Source organism: Pundamilia nyererei, unplaced genomic scaffold (assembly GCF_000239375.1).
Source record: "Pundamilia nyererei isolate P.nyererei 1_Seehausen unplaced genomic scaffold, PunNye1.0 scaffold00249, whole genome shotgun sequence".
Classification (NCBI taxonomy): Eukaryota; Metazoa; Chordata; class Actinopteri; order Cichliformes; family Cichlidae; genus Pundamilia; species Pundamilia nyererei.
The window spans coordinates 250,190-267,241 of NW_005187650.1; the positions used below are offsets into that span (position 1 = coordinate 250,190).

The 17,052-nt window shown below is 40.7% G+C and overlaps 1 protein-coding gene across 1 annotated transcript in view; it reads left to right on the top strand.

The window, feature by feature from the left end:
• The window catches only part of flrt1a (fibronectin leucine rich transmembrane protein 1a), a 42,634-nt gene extending 25,936 nt beyond the window's left edge, over positions 1 to 16,698 (top strand). Inside the window, exons 2-3 of the mRNA XM_005749540.1 lie at positions 1,033 to 1,292; positions 12,536 to 16,698. Coding sequence (XP_005749597.1) covers positions 12,613 to 14,667 — 2,055 coding nt within the window. The 5' untranslated portion in view covers positions 1,033 to 1,292; positions 12,536 to 12,612 and the 3' untranslated portion in view covers positions 14,668 to 16,698. The remainder of the gene's footprint in view (positions 1 to 1,032; positions 1,293 to 12,535) is intronic.
• The last annotated feature ends 354 nt before the right edge of the window (positions 16,699 to 17,052 follow it).

Here is a 17,052-nt window from a genome sequence, read left to right on the forward strand (position 1 = left end):
TGCATAAGACATCGGAAGCATTTCCTGGATATCAAATTCCTACTCTGTAGAGACATTTCTTTGTTTTATAAAATAGACACAGTTTGTTTGCTCTTGGCAGAGAAAGTGGGGCTCACTTTCAAAAACATATGCATGTTATTGAAGGAGTTAAAGATGACAGTCCTATTACCGTTTATGTTTTAGTATTTCAGCGTGATGAAGATTAGGGATTTGTAATTATTAATTATCAGAATTTAGTTGGATTATTTCAGGTGCTGATTCTGAGCTAAAGCATGTGCAAAACACTGAAGTTTAAATTTCTTTGAAAACATCTGTGCTACTCTTAAGAGTTCACTGTGAAAGAGAGTAGCACAGAACTAATTTTAGTCGGCACATTTATTAAGAGGAAGAGCGAAGGAGCAGTGCTTCCCTTCTCGTTTTACAAGTCGGATCAGATTAGATTTGGTTTCACGACATGAGAAGTAAGCTGAAGTGAGATGGCGTGCTGTCTCGTGTCACAACGCAGCCGTGAGAAAGAGACGCGATCAGCATCAATGCGACGCAAAGACAGGGAGACAACAGAGTGGAGTTTCAGAGGTGGCTGCTAGTTGGGAGCTTCAAATGCCATTTACTCCTTTACAAAAAGAAGGTGTGACAGAGCTTTAGGAGGGACAAGTAACAATTTAGTGAGGTTAGAAACAAAGATGTGGAACACGTCACACAATTCGTCAAACAGTTTCTCTACAGTTTCTCATCCGTCACCATACCGAGGCGATCATCCTTCCTAACTGAAAGAAGCAATCAGTTGGATGGAAAATCAAGAGAAAGGAAATGACTCGCTTAAGATCACAGACTTTATATTTTTTATCAAATGCGATCAAAGTTGGGTAAATGAAGACCAGATAACTCACTCCGCTAACCTAGTGTAGATGAGGAAAAGTAATAACGGGATATGTAATGCAGCTCCAGTTTAATCAGAGATGTGACACTTGAATGACACTGATGGCCGAATGTGCTCCATTATGATTTTCCTCTCGCTCCCATTCTCCGCAGAGCATAGATTTGAAGTCAGAGGTGACAACTGATCCACGTCAAAGCCGAGCATAAAAACACGGCGGAAAGAGCTGTTCCTAAAAACAGTGAGAACACACTCCTACACGCCAACATCCTGCCTCAGCCTCCCAGAGTTTATGGACCACATGCCGACAGGAGCCCAAGGAGACTCAGCCTGGGGACTTTGAAGGAATCGTGTGGGGAAGAACGGTGCAAATGATACGGCTGCACCTCCTTCCCTGCCAGCCTCGCTTCAAAAAGTAAGCTTTATGGTGTGGACTTTCTTTTACCCTATCTTTAATCTAGATAATGCTTTTAGCTGTTTCTTGATGTACTCAAATGGAATTAAAGCATCGCCCTCTGTGTTTGAACTTGTCTGTCCTTCTGCTGTTTTATTTGATGATTATTTGTTATGTATATATACCTTGCTAATGCCCTTAGAACTGCTTTAATTCTTAGATGCACAGATTCAGCGAGGTGCTGGAAACATTCCTCAGAGATTTTGGTCCACCCTGACATGACAGCATCACACAGTTGCTACAAATCTGTTGGCTGCACATCCATGATGTGAATCTCCCATTCCACCACATCCCAAAGGTGCTTTATTTGACTGAGATCCGGTGACTGTGGAGGCCATGAGGTGTGCCTAGAAAATATCTCCCAGCATCCTGAACTGTTGATACAAGGCAGGCTAGAGTCATGTTTTCATGTTATTTATTCTAAATTCTGATCATACCATCCGAATGAATTTTGTGTTTAAAAATCCATGCAAATTGTAGCCTCAAGCTTCATGTTGTCAGCTGACAGGAGTGTTACCCGGTGTGGTCTTCTGCTGCTGTAGTCCATCTTTTTCAAGACTCGATGCGGTGTCTGTTCAGAGATGCTCCTTCGTTGGTTGTAAAGAGTGGTTATTTGAGTCACTATTGCTTTTCTGCTCAGACCTCTGACCTCACGAAGGCTTTTTTGTCCCAAGAACAAAATGCTTACACAAATCCGTCCGGCATCAACATCTACAGATAGATAGATAGACACGTACGTAGATATATCTGTACATTACAGATGAGAAACAGGCACATTTTTCTTCTTTTATTAAACAGAACTTTTTTTATCCATGGTTAGAGGAGCTCTACCTTAAGCTAAGTGCTGTTCTAGGTTTTTTCTTTTTTCTCAGTGAAACTGAAGCTTGGCACTGAGGCTCAAACTTAATGTAATACATTTTAACCCCATCTAATGTGATTCTAACTCAATGGACCTTTGTATTGGAGCAACATTTTAAAAGCATTTGCCTACAACAGACTCACTTTTATAAATTGAACAGAATTACTTGCGACTGTCCCCGACTGTGATTTTCTTTCATCCTTTAGTACTTCCATGGAACCCCACCCCCCACTATGGTTCAACTAAGTGTTGATATTTATTGAATTTAAAGCCACAGCAACAAACCGAGCAAGAGGAACACCTCTACTGCACTACCTCTTTCTCAAATGGTGGGAGTAATTAAATAAGACATAAATGCAGCCATTAAACAAACTAACACTTATCAACAGTTAAACAGTGAGCAATAAAGCTCGATTATCCCCCTCATTTTCTCGTTTTGGGCATGAGGCCAAACAAAGCAATCAGTAAAAGTCTCTCTAAAAGCCAGCCCCCATTAGCAAAATATACTAACTTGCTACCTTTGGTCAATGCTCTGAAGTGAGCTGCCTCTCGTGAAAGTGGAACGCCAACATATAATTTTCATGGATATAGCTTCTAAATTAAGAATAACACAATACTCTTTGTGTTTCTAACTCAGTCTGACCGGATTTTGTGGGGGTGAAAATGAGGTCGCGTGGAGTCATAAAAGAGTGAAAAGTTTCGAAAAAACTGTGCAAGGCATCTCGGGATTCAAAGCAACTTTTGCTTAAGATCCGAACACTCCCACAGCTGATATTTCATGCAGCAGAAACCCACACACACACTGAGAAGTCAAAGCGAAGTGTACACTGCACAGGATCTTTTCCGGGCCCCGGAGGCGGCCTGTATCTATTTATCCACTCTAATTTCTCATATGGTGAAGGATAAACTCAAACTGCTTCAAGTGTGACAACACAAAATTGTATTTATTAAGAGAAGCCTGCTTACTTATACTAGTTGTTTTAATCCACCACTGCAATTTAGTCTCACAAGACGATGTTAGATGCTTTTAATGGCTCTGTAATTAATTTACTGCGTAGCATGGCTGCTGTAATTTTCTTTGGATGAAGTTTTATTACGCAAAAGTGGATTGGTATTTGCCAACATATATTACTTAAAGGAAAAGCAAGCATCTGTTTTGCTTCACATCCCAGTTTGGACGATATAAAGACTAATAGGCGAACCGTGCACTAACAGAAAGCGACGTGGAGAAAAAGAAAAAGAGAGCGAGAGAAAAAAAAGCAAAAGCAAAGGAATTAACTGTGCAGAAAAAGAACAAAGTCACAGAAGGGAAGATGAAAGCATTATGAAATGTAGTTGATGTAGGCAATTTAGGACAAGGGATTTAATGACGTTTGTGAATGCGGCACAGACAGCCGACATGGCAGCCAAACGTGAAAGGACAACACAACTGTAAAGGCAGGCATGATGATGAAGCAAAAGAAAAGTGGGTCTCAGTCAGCCGCTTCATTGTTCCCACCAGAAAAATGCGACAGGGAGAGCAAGGACGAAAACGGCGCCTGTGTCTTCTAAGCGATACATAGAGCTGTTCGGTTAAACCAGCGCAGCCTCTAATTGAGTCCTTATATTTTGAGGTCGTGCGTGTAAACAGGAGCGGCTTTATTTTTTTAAGTATTGTATAGAGTCTGACGAATAGAATGTGAAATGTGTGGCAATGTGTAGGTGAGAATATAATGATTAAGCAAAGGAAAGGGAAATGAGTCATACAGTCAACAGGCAAGTAAGAAGATGAGATAATGGCAGCAACATGTTGGAAACTGACCTATGATCAACCCAGCCAAGGACTATAATAGATGAGTTATTCATCAGACTTTCTGACTCAGAGTTCCTATTTTGATAGATCTGAAGTAGGATGGCATTTTTATTTTGAAATGTTGAGAAGTCCAAGGACAAACTGTACTCAATGCACGAATGTTCTCAGGCTGTAAAACCATACACGCCTGGGTTTTCTCCTCTTTATTTCAACACCACAACACTAGAGTAATGTATTGTACTGAGGGCATATTGCACCTAATTTACATTTCCCAGAATCATTTCTTTGTGTTACGCTACTATGACATGGCTAAATACAACATTCACATCCACACAGGGCTGTAAAAATGCTGCTGAAAATCACCAGATTGCCAAGCATTTCTTCAGCTTTGCAACAACATAATCACAGTTCCTGCAAGATCATCATCATTTCTTCACCGACACCAGTGTAGTTACCGCTCTGGTGACCTTAGCCTCATACCAATATCACCGACGTTTGCTTGGTAGTTAAAAAAAAAAAATCAGTTTTAAACCAATCTTGAGATCATTAAAAATGTAACGATTTACGCACACTAATTAACAATTGAATGTGATCTTGATACATAGTATGCAGGATGTGAAAGACTATAAGTGAAATAGTCTCTGAATTTAGCTAGCTCATGTTAGCTAAGATCATAACGGTGTTTAAAGTCATAATTTGGACACAGTTTTAAAAATCAGTCTGCACTTAGGCTTCAACCTGGTCTTGTGGAATTTCATATAAATTATTATATTTATATTATTATTATATAAACAGAAAAAATATTCAGAATTGAAACAGAATTGAAGAATACGAAATAAAGAACGGTCATACATTTAGTTAATAAAGATAAAAATGTAAATATGTAGTTTTTGTTCTCTTTAATAATTACAGCATGACTATGCATCAGCTACAAGACAGAGTCGTGTAGACTCATGTAAAATAGTCAGTTTACACAGTATTTGTCACATTACTTTAGCAGTTTTTAGATGGCTGACTTTTATGTTTACAGGCATGTTCAGGTCTTGTTGGACCTCCACCATGGCCGCCAGGCACAACCTAACAGTCCTGTAAAGGTGTCAGGGATACAGAGAGGTTTTCAACTGATGTAATCGTTTTCTATTTCCTCTCTTATTTCTGAGGTTAATTTTCACCCGAAGGCACAATGTTGTTTTGTGGCTCGGCTGCCCGGGCCTCCCACCACAGCCCTGTATTTATGTTGCAATTTATCAGGATTGAATTCAAATTTAACCAATTAAGCTAACCAATCTCACTGTCTCTCCACCTCTCACAAATAAAAAAATCCAATCAGAGTCCTAGCTGAAGCGTGACAAACACAGGCTGACTCCTTGACTCAAAGGCAGACGATAAATTTGCCTTTGTAAGTCCCGTTTGAAATGAGTGTTTTCTCAAAACGGAGACGCTGGCCCTTCTCATGTTTAAAGACTTTCCTCTATTTTATGTAGCAGAAAGATTAAAATCAATGCAAATGATTTCAGAAGCCAGTGAGGCCTTGATCAAACACTGCATTATGCTCACTGACACAGACGTGACACATCTAAAGTTTATTTCCCAGATACTCTGCCAAGCCAACTCTGTCTCAGTGTCTCATACATCAGTGTGGCAGAACTGCATCTGCATTAAAATATAGATATATGAAGAGATTTATTTTAAATAAAACTGTCGATCAGATGCGTTTACACTAGATTACTTTAGTAGATTTCATTTTTTTTCACAAAAAAAACATGAAAATTTCTGTTTGAGAATATTTAAGTCATTTCACATCAGAAAGGAAATTTCTGTGAAAAACTATACTGTAAAAGGAGACTCAATAGACAAGACAGCAGTTTTGTCCTTGGGTTAGAGACATTTTAAGACAGATAACTGCCACCTAAACAATCTGAATGAAAATCTATGGCCCTCCAAAAGTTAATAATTTACTTTATAACAGCCGAACCAAACCCATAACCCGGCCCCGTTGATGCATTGACTGAACCTCAGAGTGGAACGTCACCGCTTTTTTCCCCTTTTTTTCCCAGTGTCAGGCATATCTACGTGATGGGATGAGCCAGAGACATTGATCATATTGGCACGCTGGATTGAGCTGTAAATGAAGCCATGGTGTAAATCTTTGTGAAAGTGTATTAAAAGTATAAAATGCAGGCAAAAAAAAGCTGTTTGAACATTTTTTGGGGGGTGGGAGCAAAGACGTTTATTAAGTTTGACTAGTTATTTTATACTGAAGTTGTGTTATGGCTTTTTCCAATAGACTGTATATACAAGATGGATGTACCCACTTTAATATCACTAACTGGTTTCTGGTGCTCAGACTTTGAAGCCTCAATGTCAAAAGTTTTTACTGCTATTATGTTTGTTTTTTGAAGCCAGCTGTTGTCATATTTAGATCCAAGAAGTGCTGAGAAATGCTATTTTAGCATCATGGCAGCAATGCTGTCTCACAGCAAGAAGGTCCTGGGAGTCCAAAGACATGCACTTATTGGAGTTATGTTAATTAGTGACTCCGTGATAGACTGGGAAGCTGTCTGGGGTGTAGCACCTCTCACCCTGTGATAGTCAGGATAGTCTAGAACCACTTCTGTTTGACTGTGAGTTGGATGAGTAGAAGAGAATGGATGGAACACAAAGTTATCAGCCATAACCAGTAAGGTTGGTTAGCAAGTTGCATCCAAATACTTTATAGGTGCAAGGACACCCACAACAACAACTAATTAGCTCTAGGTATGTCATAGGATTGGTGACAAAGTCTGTCCTATAGCTTTGGTCCAGAGGGAGAGAAGTTTAGGTCTCAAGAAAATTCAAACTGGTGAACAGTTCTCATTAACTGGAATATTATCCAAAAACCATTGCTGCTTTTTGTAGCAGGCTGTATATGTGGTTTTAATTCTGTTCATTTGAGCTTTTGATGTTGATATTTTAACATCTTTAAAGTTAAAATTCTTACATTATCCTTATCTTAGTTCGGTCTAACATTTTTTCAAGTCTTTAAAATGTTAAATACTCAAGGATGCTAGCATGATAGCATAGGATTATGAACAAAGAAGGATTTGGCAGTTAACTGAAGCTTAAGATGTAAGCTTCAGTAGTGTAGTGGGAAACCTGAAAAAATGACTTGACTCAAAGTAACTCCGAAATTAATTTAACTGTGAAATCTAGCAGTAGATTTGTTTTTTGTGTGGACAGGATGTGATCAGCTGACCTCTGCTGCTGACTCCATTGCATTGTTGCTGCTCTTGAGCCCTAGGAAGTGTAAAGGTGCTATAAACACCTCAGTTTAGCAAACAGTGACCATGAACTTTACACCTTGCTCTTTAACATAGTGTGTTACTGTGAGTTTTACTACGCAGCACACTGCACACTGCACACTACCCAGCTGAGCCCACACTTTTATATTATTCTTACACAATAATGCAGCTGAATAACATAGTTAGTATTTTTCAGTTTGTACAATAAAAACATGTTATAATATGAAATAACAAGCAACACGTCCTGTACAGATCTAATATCAGATTAAAGATCTTTAATCTGATATTAGACTCAGGGCATCTCACTCAAGCTGAGCTGTTGGTAGATTTAAGCAATAATCTTGATCTTCTATCCTCACTTTAACATATCTCTCAAAATAAAACAAATGTACTTTTAGTAAGTGTTAGTTTGTGTTTGTTGATATTCATTGAGGTGTTTAAAAACCCGATTTTAATTAAATAAATCAATAAACTTAAAAATCAATGTAAAAAACAAACAAAACAACCCATAATTTATACTCACTGCCCATCCGTAGAACTAGCTAGATATTTTGAATCCTGGGTATTCCCCTGTTTATTAGACACCTCATTGACAAAGGAAATATTTTGATAATTTGTGGTCATGAACTACAGTTTTGCTAATTTAATTGTGACTTGAAAGCTGACCAGCACTGCTGTCCCTAGAGAGACACCAGTAGCATAGCTAAACATCTTAAGCTCTCTTGGATACAGCAATTCTTTTATAAAGTGCTTCAATTATTAAGTCAAGGATATTTTTTGCAGCTGTTGTTGGTAAGGCTACGAAGTTCAATTCAGTCGACTCTATTACTGTAACACCCTTAAGAAGCTGGTTCATACCATTGATCAGGGTTAGCATGCATTACATTTGAACCAAAATCCCCCTGAAATCCTGTCAACATCACGGGAGATTTGGTGTTACCTTGTCACACAGCGCAAGAGCATATCACTGCGAGGATCTGTGGCCCTTTTGTTAATGCTGAAAGGATATACCTGTAATCTGGCTGTCTTGAGGAAGAAACGCTGAGCCAAAATAATTCAGGGGAAGTAGCTACAGTGAAGAGGACAGAGAATTAAACTGGTGGCCCGACAGAACGTATTACAGTGCTGTAAAGATAAAACACGTTATAGTGCTGTGAAGCTATATATCAAATCTTTCTAGGGTCCCGTGAGCTGCATACCCACCCGCAAACAAAACCCTGGAGATGAATCCCAGGCTATGAATCAGGTGAAGCACTCTGTAGCTACCCTGCAGCTTGTATTATTTTGCAGCAGCATTTTCTCAAATATATATGGGGTAAAATACATGGTATTAATTATTTATTGACATGTATTTCATTATTCCTTTAAGATATTTAAGGGAATGAGATGCCAAATGCTGAGTTTGTGAAAGCGTCACAAACACAGAGCTGAGTAATGAAAGCACTGGACTTTTTGTTAGCGAAGTGTCCAGATTTATTTAAGCATTTTTAACAGTTATTTATCTCTTTTACATGATGTAGTGTACAATATTAGTATAGCATCTATTTTCTAGTGGTCTTGGAAGAATCTGGAGCTCCTGAACATAAATCCAAATCAGGGTCATTACAAAGCTTAGGCCCTCCTGCTGCGAGGCAATGGTGCTAACTGAGCCACCGCGTCGCTTAACATTTATATAGGTTATATACACTGGGCCTTTGTGTCAGCAGCTGAGATAAGAAATGGCTGCACGCAAATCCAATCCTTCCGTCATGCCAGGAAATCGGTAAACATAAACAAGGAAAGGGGAAAAAAGTATGTTGGTGTGGGGCGAATCCATTAATGCTGCCTTAGCCTTTAATGTGTTGCCCAACCTGCCTCTATGACATATTCAGAGAGGGGAGGTTGATAAAAATTTAACAGGATTGTAATGCATTGGTTTCATTAATTAATTTATAATGAAATTGTATTACGAGCTCCAAACACATTTGATTTAAAAATATGCCAGGTGTGTAGCTAAATTACATCTTGCATATGTTAAAGAAGCAGAACATGGAGTACAACGGAGATGTATTTTTTCTTTTAGCTTTGTATAATAGAACATAATAGAGTATAAGTGTATAATCCTCTAGCTCTATTTCTATGCAGAGTCATATAAACCTGCTGCAACCTTTAGGATTTGCCTAGCAGGCCATGTTTTTCTATCATGATATCAGATGTTTTGAGTTCCTTGTCATCGCCCTAAGCATCATGCTTTGCGTCATCTTTTCCTTTCCCCGTGTCCAATCTGCACATCTAAAATGTTCTCTATGTGAGATAAGCTGTGGACCACTATTATCGTTTCACCGCCATTAGTGAAGTGGGTTTCCTTATACGTCAGCAGCCACTTTGGTCATCTAAAATCCACTTTTGCAGATGTCTCAGTCCTATCCCTCTGTGGGGTCTTAATGGGGAGATGGGATTTAAAGGTCTTGCACACAGCTGCTTTCTGTCACTCCCCCTCACCCGCCCCCTCTGTCTCTGTTTTTCTATTTATTTATTTTTTATGTAAATCGATCTAGTCTTGGGTTCCAGTATTAGATTGGGGGGTTGTTGTGTGTACTGTACTGTGCCTGAGGCGGCTGGCTGTCTGGCTAACACATTACCCCACATCCCTGCTTTACTCCCCACTATAGATAACTGAAATTTAGACAACCATATAGATTGTCCACATGTGGGTTAATGTTTTTGCAATTTGATCCTGCTTGGATAGACAAACACACAGTAAGCATTCACACACGCACAAACACAAATAACAGTTGTGTGCTCTTTACGTTTTTATGCCATTTTCTAATAGGTGCAGACAAGTGAGCAACCACGAGGCAAAAAGAAAAAAAATGCTGAAATGTGTGTTTGCTATTCTTTGTGGCACCTGCTTAATCCAGAGAATCACAGCTCAATATGCTCTATTAATCCCTCTGGCTCTGTGCACCACTTCAATCCCACACCACATCTATCTTGTTTTTATAGGGCTGACCCAAATACTCCAGTGTTGAAGAGACTCACTGCTGAAGCTCTTGGGATTCAAAAGTCATCCATTCTTTAGCACTACTCTGCCTCTCGCTGTCTCGAACACACAACCTGCACGCGCTGGAAAACCCAACACCAGAATACATTATACTATAGTCATAAAAATGAATCAATATCAAAGCGCATAAAGTTAAAAAAAAATCAGCTTTTTAAATGTTTTATTTCACTCTTCAGGTTCCACTTAAAGTGCACTGACACCACTTTGCTGTGTCAACAGGACTGAAGAGGAAATAGGCTCAAAAAGGGATTAGTGAGTAGCAGTTTAGCTTTGAATGGGAATATTTTGCGGAGCTCGGGACACAGAGCACAGATGTTAGTCTCATTTCATATCTGACAACGTGTCATGAGAGGAGATGCTAAAGGACAGTATAGTAGAATAAGTCCTAAATAATGCATGACAAATGCATTTTTTTCCTTCCGCTTCTGCAATAATCTGCCCTGATAAGGGCTATAAATGTAGAAATATTTGAACCACATTTGAGAGGGTTGGGAAAAACAGTCTAAATGTATTTCCAAGTTTCTATTCAACTCATGAAGACTGAACTAAGAGAAACTGTCCAGAAACGGTGTGCGGGTTTTTTTTTTAAATATCACCCTTCCCATCTATAGAAATTCAATTTTTTTTTGTGTGACACTTTCTGCTGCAGCCAAGATATAAATTGCTTTCAGCCTAGTTCAATCTCAGACATCCACTTTTTTTCTGCTTCACTCTATGTTTTTAGTGAAAGTATCAAATGGTTACAAACATAAAAGTGTCCAAATAGGCTGGATATCTAGACCTTGAAGTTCAACTGGAAATCTAACATAGTAGTGAATTATTAATGCACTCACCTGTTAACATCTGCCACTCTTAGAGGAGAATAAGTGCACTCTTCCCTTTGTGAGAAAACAAATATACAACATTTGGACTGAAAAGTGAAAGACATTCATTAATTCTCCACTAAAACGATCCCTGACCTGCCACAGCTGAACAACTGCAGAGGCATGTTCTTGTCCTTTTTTTTTTTTTCAAACAGTGGTTCATTACACTTGAAAATGAGTGAAATGTCAACGAAGTTTGTCCTTACAATTTTCACTGTTTTTGTAAGAAACATGCATGCATAAAGTTACCTTTGCAAATATATGTTTAACAAATTCAGCTTGCAGCAAATGTGTCATTTGTTTTGGTTCATTATGGTGCCGTCTAACCTACGCTCTGTATGAAAGCCGACTGGCTCTGGCAGATCACCTCGGATTTGTGAGGAAATCAATACTACAGCCTGGCTATATGCTGCTGCGTGGGCCTTAACGTTCTGACTAATGGCTCTGGTTATTGAAGACTGTGATTGGCCCAAGTTGTCACTGATGGTGTTGCAATTTAGCGGTTTCCAAATCTCCATCGTTAATACTGTGCTTGACTGTTGTGGTGTGTCTTAGTTAGTCAGTAGTATACAGAGTATATCTTTCCATTCCACCTATGATACATAGCTCAATTAAGCAGACATGATTTTCAGAGAAGTTTTTATACAGTTCCTAGTGCCATCCTGACTTCTTCATGACGTTAGCTCAAGACTAAAACATGCCCTTCCTTCTAGATAATGAAAAGTATCTCCAGATCAGTCTAGCTAATACAGCCATCTGCTAGCAACTCCTAATGGAGTTGGAGTATGGAGCCTCTCAACAGCTCTTGAGAGGAGTCTCAAGATTTCATATTTACACTCAAGGTTTAATTCAAGGTTTAAGCTTGAATTTGTCACTTCTGTTGTTGCTTTTCCTGAGACAAAGTATTTACTCTCCATTGAACATTCAAAACAGCGCACACAAAAGTGTAGTTTTATAACTGTCTGTAATCTTTGATTATTGTTGCTAATTCAACAAAATGATTGTCGGCTGTGCAGTTGTCGTTTTTTTTTTTGTAAATCTTGTTGGCTTTGGCTCCATGGCAGAATGTTGTGAGAGGCTCTGTTGGGAATCCTCACAGATCCATCCATGTGTGCACATCCCCCCTGATGATATGATTGTTAATTGTTGAAAAAAAACCCTAAGTGTTGTTACTGAGTGCAAGATGTCTCAGTTTAGACACAATAATTGTAGCATATTCCGAGATTCTATTAATGTTTAGACATTAGACGATTGAAGTACAGCATGAAGCTGTTTAATATTTCTGAGCTCATTAAAATTTTACCAGAACAATCTACCAGTTCATTTGTGCATCAGTGCTAACAGTTAATTTCTCTTTGTCTTGCAGGATGGAGGTCACAGGATTCCAGCTCCCTGCAGTGATTTGAGGATTAACCACACCCTTGGGAAAGAGAGACAGTGCTTATGTTCACCATAATGGCACCTGTGTGTGCAGCCAAACTAAGGGCTTGGCTCTTCATGCTGTTCATTTGGTTGACACTACATACCAGCATGCTTCAGTTTGCTGCAGCCACGATACAAGGGTACCTTGGAGACACAGATATGACATGCCCGTCTGTATGCAGGTGCGATGAGGACTTTATTTACTGTAATGATCGTGGTCTGAACTCCATTCCATCGCTGCCTCCTTCTGCGTCCGTCCTGTACCTTCAAAACAACCACATAAACAACCCAGGCTTGCCCATATCCTTGGAGCACCATCTTGCTGTCCGTGTGGTCTACCTCTACGATAATGAACTGGATGAATTTCCCATGCACCTGCCACCATCTGTGCGTGAACTCCATTTGCAGGACAACAACATCCGCACTATTCCTCGTACCGCACTGGCTAGGATGCCGTTGTTAGAGAAGCTCCACTTGGACGACAACTCAATTTCTACTGTCTCTATTGAGGACCAAGCCTTTGCTGATAACCCGCGGCTGCGCTTGCTTTTCCTTTCACGCAACCACTTGTCCAGTATCCCCTCAGGCCTGCCTGCTTCTCTGGAAGAACTCCGTCTAGATGACAACCGGATCTCAACTATCCCAACCCATGCCTTCCGAGGCCTGAACTCACTTAGATGTCTTGTCCTGGATGGGAACCTTTTGGCAAACCAGCGCATTGCTGATGACACATTCTCTCGCCTTTCCAACTTGACCGAGTTATCTCTAGTCCGCAACTCCCTCCAGACCCCACCTGTCAACCTACCCAGTGCCCATCTGCAGAGACTGTCTTTACAGGATAATGCCTTGACTCATATGCCACGTGGTTCACTGGATGGCATGCGTAGGCTGCAGAGGCTGGATCTGTCAGGAAATAACCTGACCACACTGCCAAAAGGACTGTTCAAAGATCTAGACAACCTGAGTCAGCTGCTGGTGCGAGGAAATCCTTGGCACTGTGGCTGCAACCTGCGCTGGCTGTATGACTGGCTGCGTGCCCGTGGTAACTCCATCACTGTCAGAGGTCTAACTTGCCATGGGCCTGACAGGGCGAGAGACATGTCTTTGACAGACCTGACAAGTGAGATGGAAGAATGTGAGGTAGTCAGATCAGGGTCCAGAGAAAAAGGGGGCATAGGTGGAGCTGAGAGCTCGACCACCAACACTCCTCCACAGGGTTCTCTCTTCACCCTTCGTTCAAAGCGTCCAGGTTTGGGGTTTCCTGACTCCGGGCTAGACTACACTCTTAGCAGCAGTGGTGTCGGGAAGAGCCTGGCCCTGAACGTGAAGCCTCTGTCACACAATAGCATCCGGGTCACCTGGAGTGTGGCGCAGCCCAGCTCTTCCTTTAGGTTAAGCTGGCTTCGACTTGGAACTGGGAACACCATGGGATCAATCACAGAGACCCTCGTCCGGGGTGACCATCGAGAGTATCTGCTTACCTCGTTGCAACCACGTTCTAACTACATCATCTGCATGGTGCCCCTACCTGCCAGTTCAGAAAGCAAAGGGATGATTCCTGGAGATGTTGACTCCGATGAAGCTCTGGTTTGTGCAAAAGCTGAAACGTCAGACATCAGCCCAATGGAGGAGGAGGAAGGTCAAGACTCACGGCAGATGACAACGCTACCCCTTGCAGGGATTATTGGTGGGGCTACTGCCATTGTATCTCTGGCTCTTATTTTTGGTGTCTTTTGTTGGTATGGACATAGGACTGGACATTTGTGCACCCGTGACCACTATACTCGCAGCAGCTCCAGAAAAAGTAAAACCTATGATGATTACATTGAGTCTGGCACAAAAAAGGACAATACCATCCTAGAAATCCGTGGCCCAGGGTTCCAGATGACGCCAATGGCTGCTTGCCAGCCAATGCAGCCAAAACCCTTACGAGAGGATTACATCATTCATACCATATTCCCCTCCAATGGCACTGGCTTGTATAAAGGTACCAACAATGTTTCTAATGCAGGACATGGCTCCAACCGTGGCTATAGAGAAGGAGGAATCCCAGATATAGACTACTGTTACACATGATGTACTGTACCTGATTCTCTTCACAGTGTTATTGGTAAACTGTATAGATGCACAATATCCCTTCGCATGGACACTGAAGCACCCCTCTGTGCCTTCTTCTTCTGGTCTCCCATTCCAAATGACCTGCTGTTTGCTCAACTGAGAGTAGTATATGTGATGAACTGGAACTGAAACTGTGCAGGAACAGTTCACTGCAGGAAGCAGCAGCCAATGCTCCAGGTGTAAATGCACAGCTGAGTGTTTTCTTCACCATCTTAGTAATGGCCTGTGTATGTTTCCTTTTCTGCTCTTTCCCTGTGACATGTAAGCAAAGAATGTATCCTCTGTGGAAAGGTCAAACTTAGCAAACTTAGCAGGTAGAGTTCCTCTTTCACACACAGGAGCCACACCAGTCAGCTCAAGGACCGGTGAGAAACAGACATTTTTGGTACTCATTTCCTGCTCACCGGTCATACACAGTATGTAGTCTTATCAACTCATTGTTCCAAATGCCTCAACTATATTGATGTGCCCTACCAGCTATCCAAGGAAAGGGCTTTGTAAAGCTGTGAATTGTTCGATTTCAAACAACCCAATAACCACTTGTCTTAAAATAGGCTTGTTATTACCTTATTAAGTAGTTGGCAGGGTGAAGATCTTATAAGGGCTGGTCAGCCTTGGTTATAGCTCTTGAGGTCATTCACCTGAGATCAGTATTGTAGTGCTGCACCGGATAAAATGCAGCACGAGTGTGTAGATAATTTCCTTTGGTACCGACTGGGCTGTGTTTGAAAAATGCTTTGCTATTTTTTATCAGTGGTTTGTTTAGTAATGAAATCCTGCACAGCTCTCTTTATTTATTTATTTTGTTCCCAATGTGATGGTTTTTGTCTCTGCTAAAACAGCTTTTTTTTCTTTTCGCCCCCATGTTTTTCATTATTGATGAATCCCAGCTTCTGATGAAGACTGTGGCTTTGTTTCTTCTAAACAAGCGCAGAAAATATACCGATGGCTGTCTCCTGGTTCATGTTCTGTTAAAACCAGCAGAGTGAATTCTTGATTGTGACTATTCTTAACATTATGTCATTTTAAAAAATTAGACTCCGCCCAAAGACTAAGCATGTCAGCCTGCTGAGACAGTAATGATCAACCTCAGTCCTTCTTTTCCGATGTTGTGCCTGTGTGCGTCGCCTGTGTGCGTCACCTGTGACTTCAGTCGGTGGCTTTTGGTTGTAAAATGTTTCTCCACATTCTTAAAGTTAAGACAGCTTTTGGTTTGTTTTTTTCAAAGCACCCAGACTGAACAAAATACTAATGTGGAGTCTCTTTGGGGAGGCAGACTCTTGCGAGTGAACTTCAAAATTTGAGGGCAAGAACTGTGAGCGCAACTGAGAGTTTAAACCGCAACACTGTTGACCTACACTGTGGGGCGGCGGCCAAGCTGTGTGGGCGGGTGGATGGACAGGTTGGGCTGGCAGCAGGGTGACTCCTTGGCGATGGGAGTTCATTGATGTTTGTTTTAGCAACGTTAAAAGGCCTCCACTCGATCCACCTCGTTTATTACTGAGCAGCACTAAAAATGTAAATGTATTAGCACTTAGCAGGGAACAGGGATAAATGTAACGACAGGCACGGGGAGACGGAGGGTAAAGAAACATCTCCATGCGCTGACGAAGACGCAGGATTGATGGCTCTGGCACAGTGAGGATCACCCATGCATAAATCTGTTTGGCATATTAGCTTCTACCCTTGGATTTAATATTGTCCATCAGTTGTTTACCACTGTGTTGCTCTCAAAGGGGACACCAATTGTGCTTCCTTGACTATTGTGTCTGGCAGAGTTTTACACTGTTGTCAGACAATATGTCAGTGGAATGTAATTATTATTTTGCACCCAGAATCACCGGCTTTAAACAAATAACATCTTACTGGCCTGGCTAAATTTTGTTTCGGGGAATGTTGATATAGTGTAATTGCTATTTTATATGTGGGTCTATTTAAGATGCATACTTCCTCATCATTTGTATAAATAAAACAAAACAAAACAAAACATGGCCACAGTCACATAAATATTTTTTCTGATGAAATAATAAAAAGTAATGGTGCCATTACTTTGCGTAAAGAAAAAATGAAAAAAAAAAACATGTGAACCTGAAAAATATGTGGACTTTTCTTTATAAATTCATCTTCAGAGGGGATCAATAAAAGTTTTATAATCTTGTTATTACTGCAACCTATCATTTACCTTATGCCAGGGGAGCCATTGGTGGGGAATAAAATTCTATTTGAGCAAGCTGGCTTTTATGCACGAATTAGACCTACATTTTTCTTGCATTGGATGAGGGCGCCGAGTACTCCTGGGATAATCAGCTACTACCTGAGTTTGAGACACTCGGAGAAAAGAAA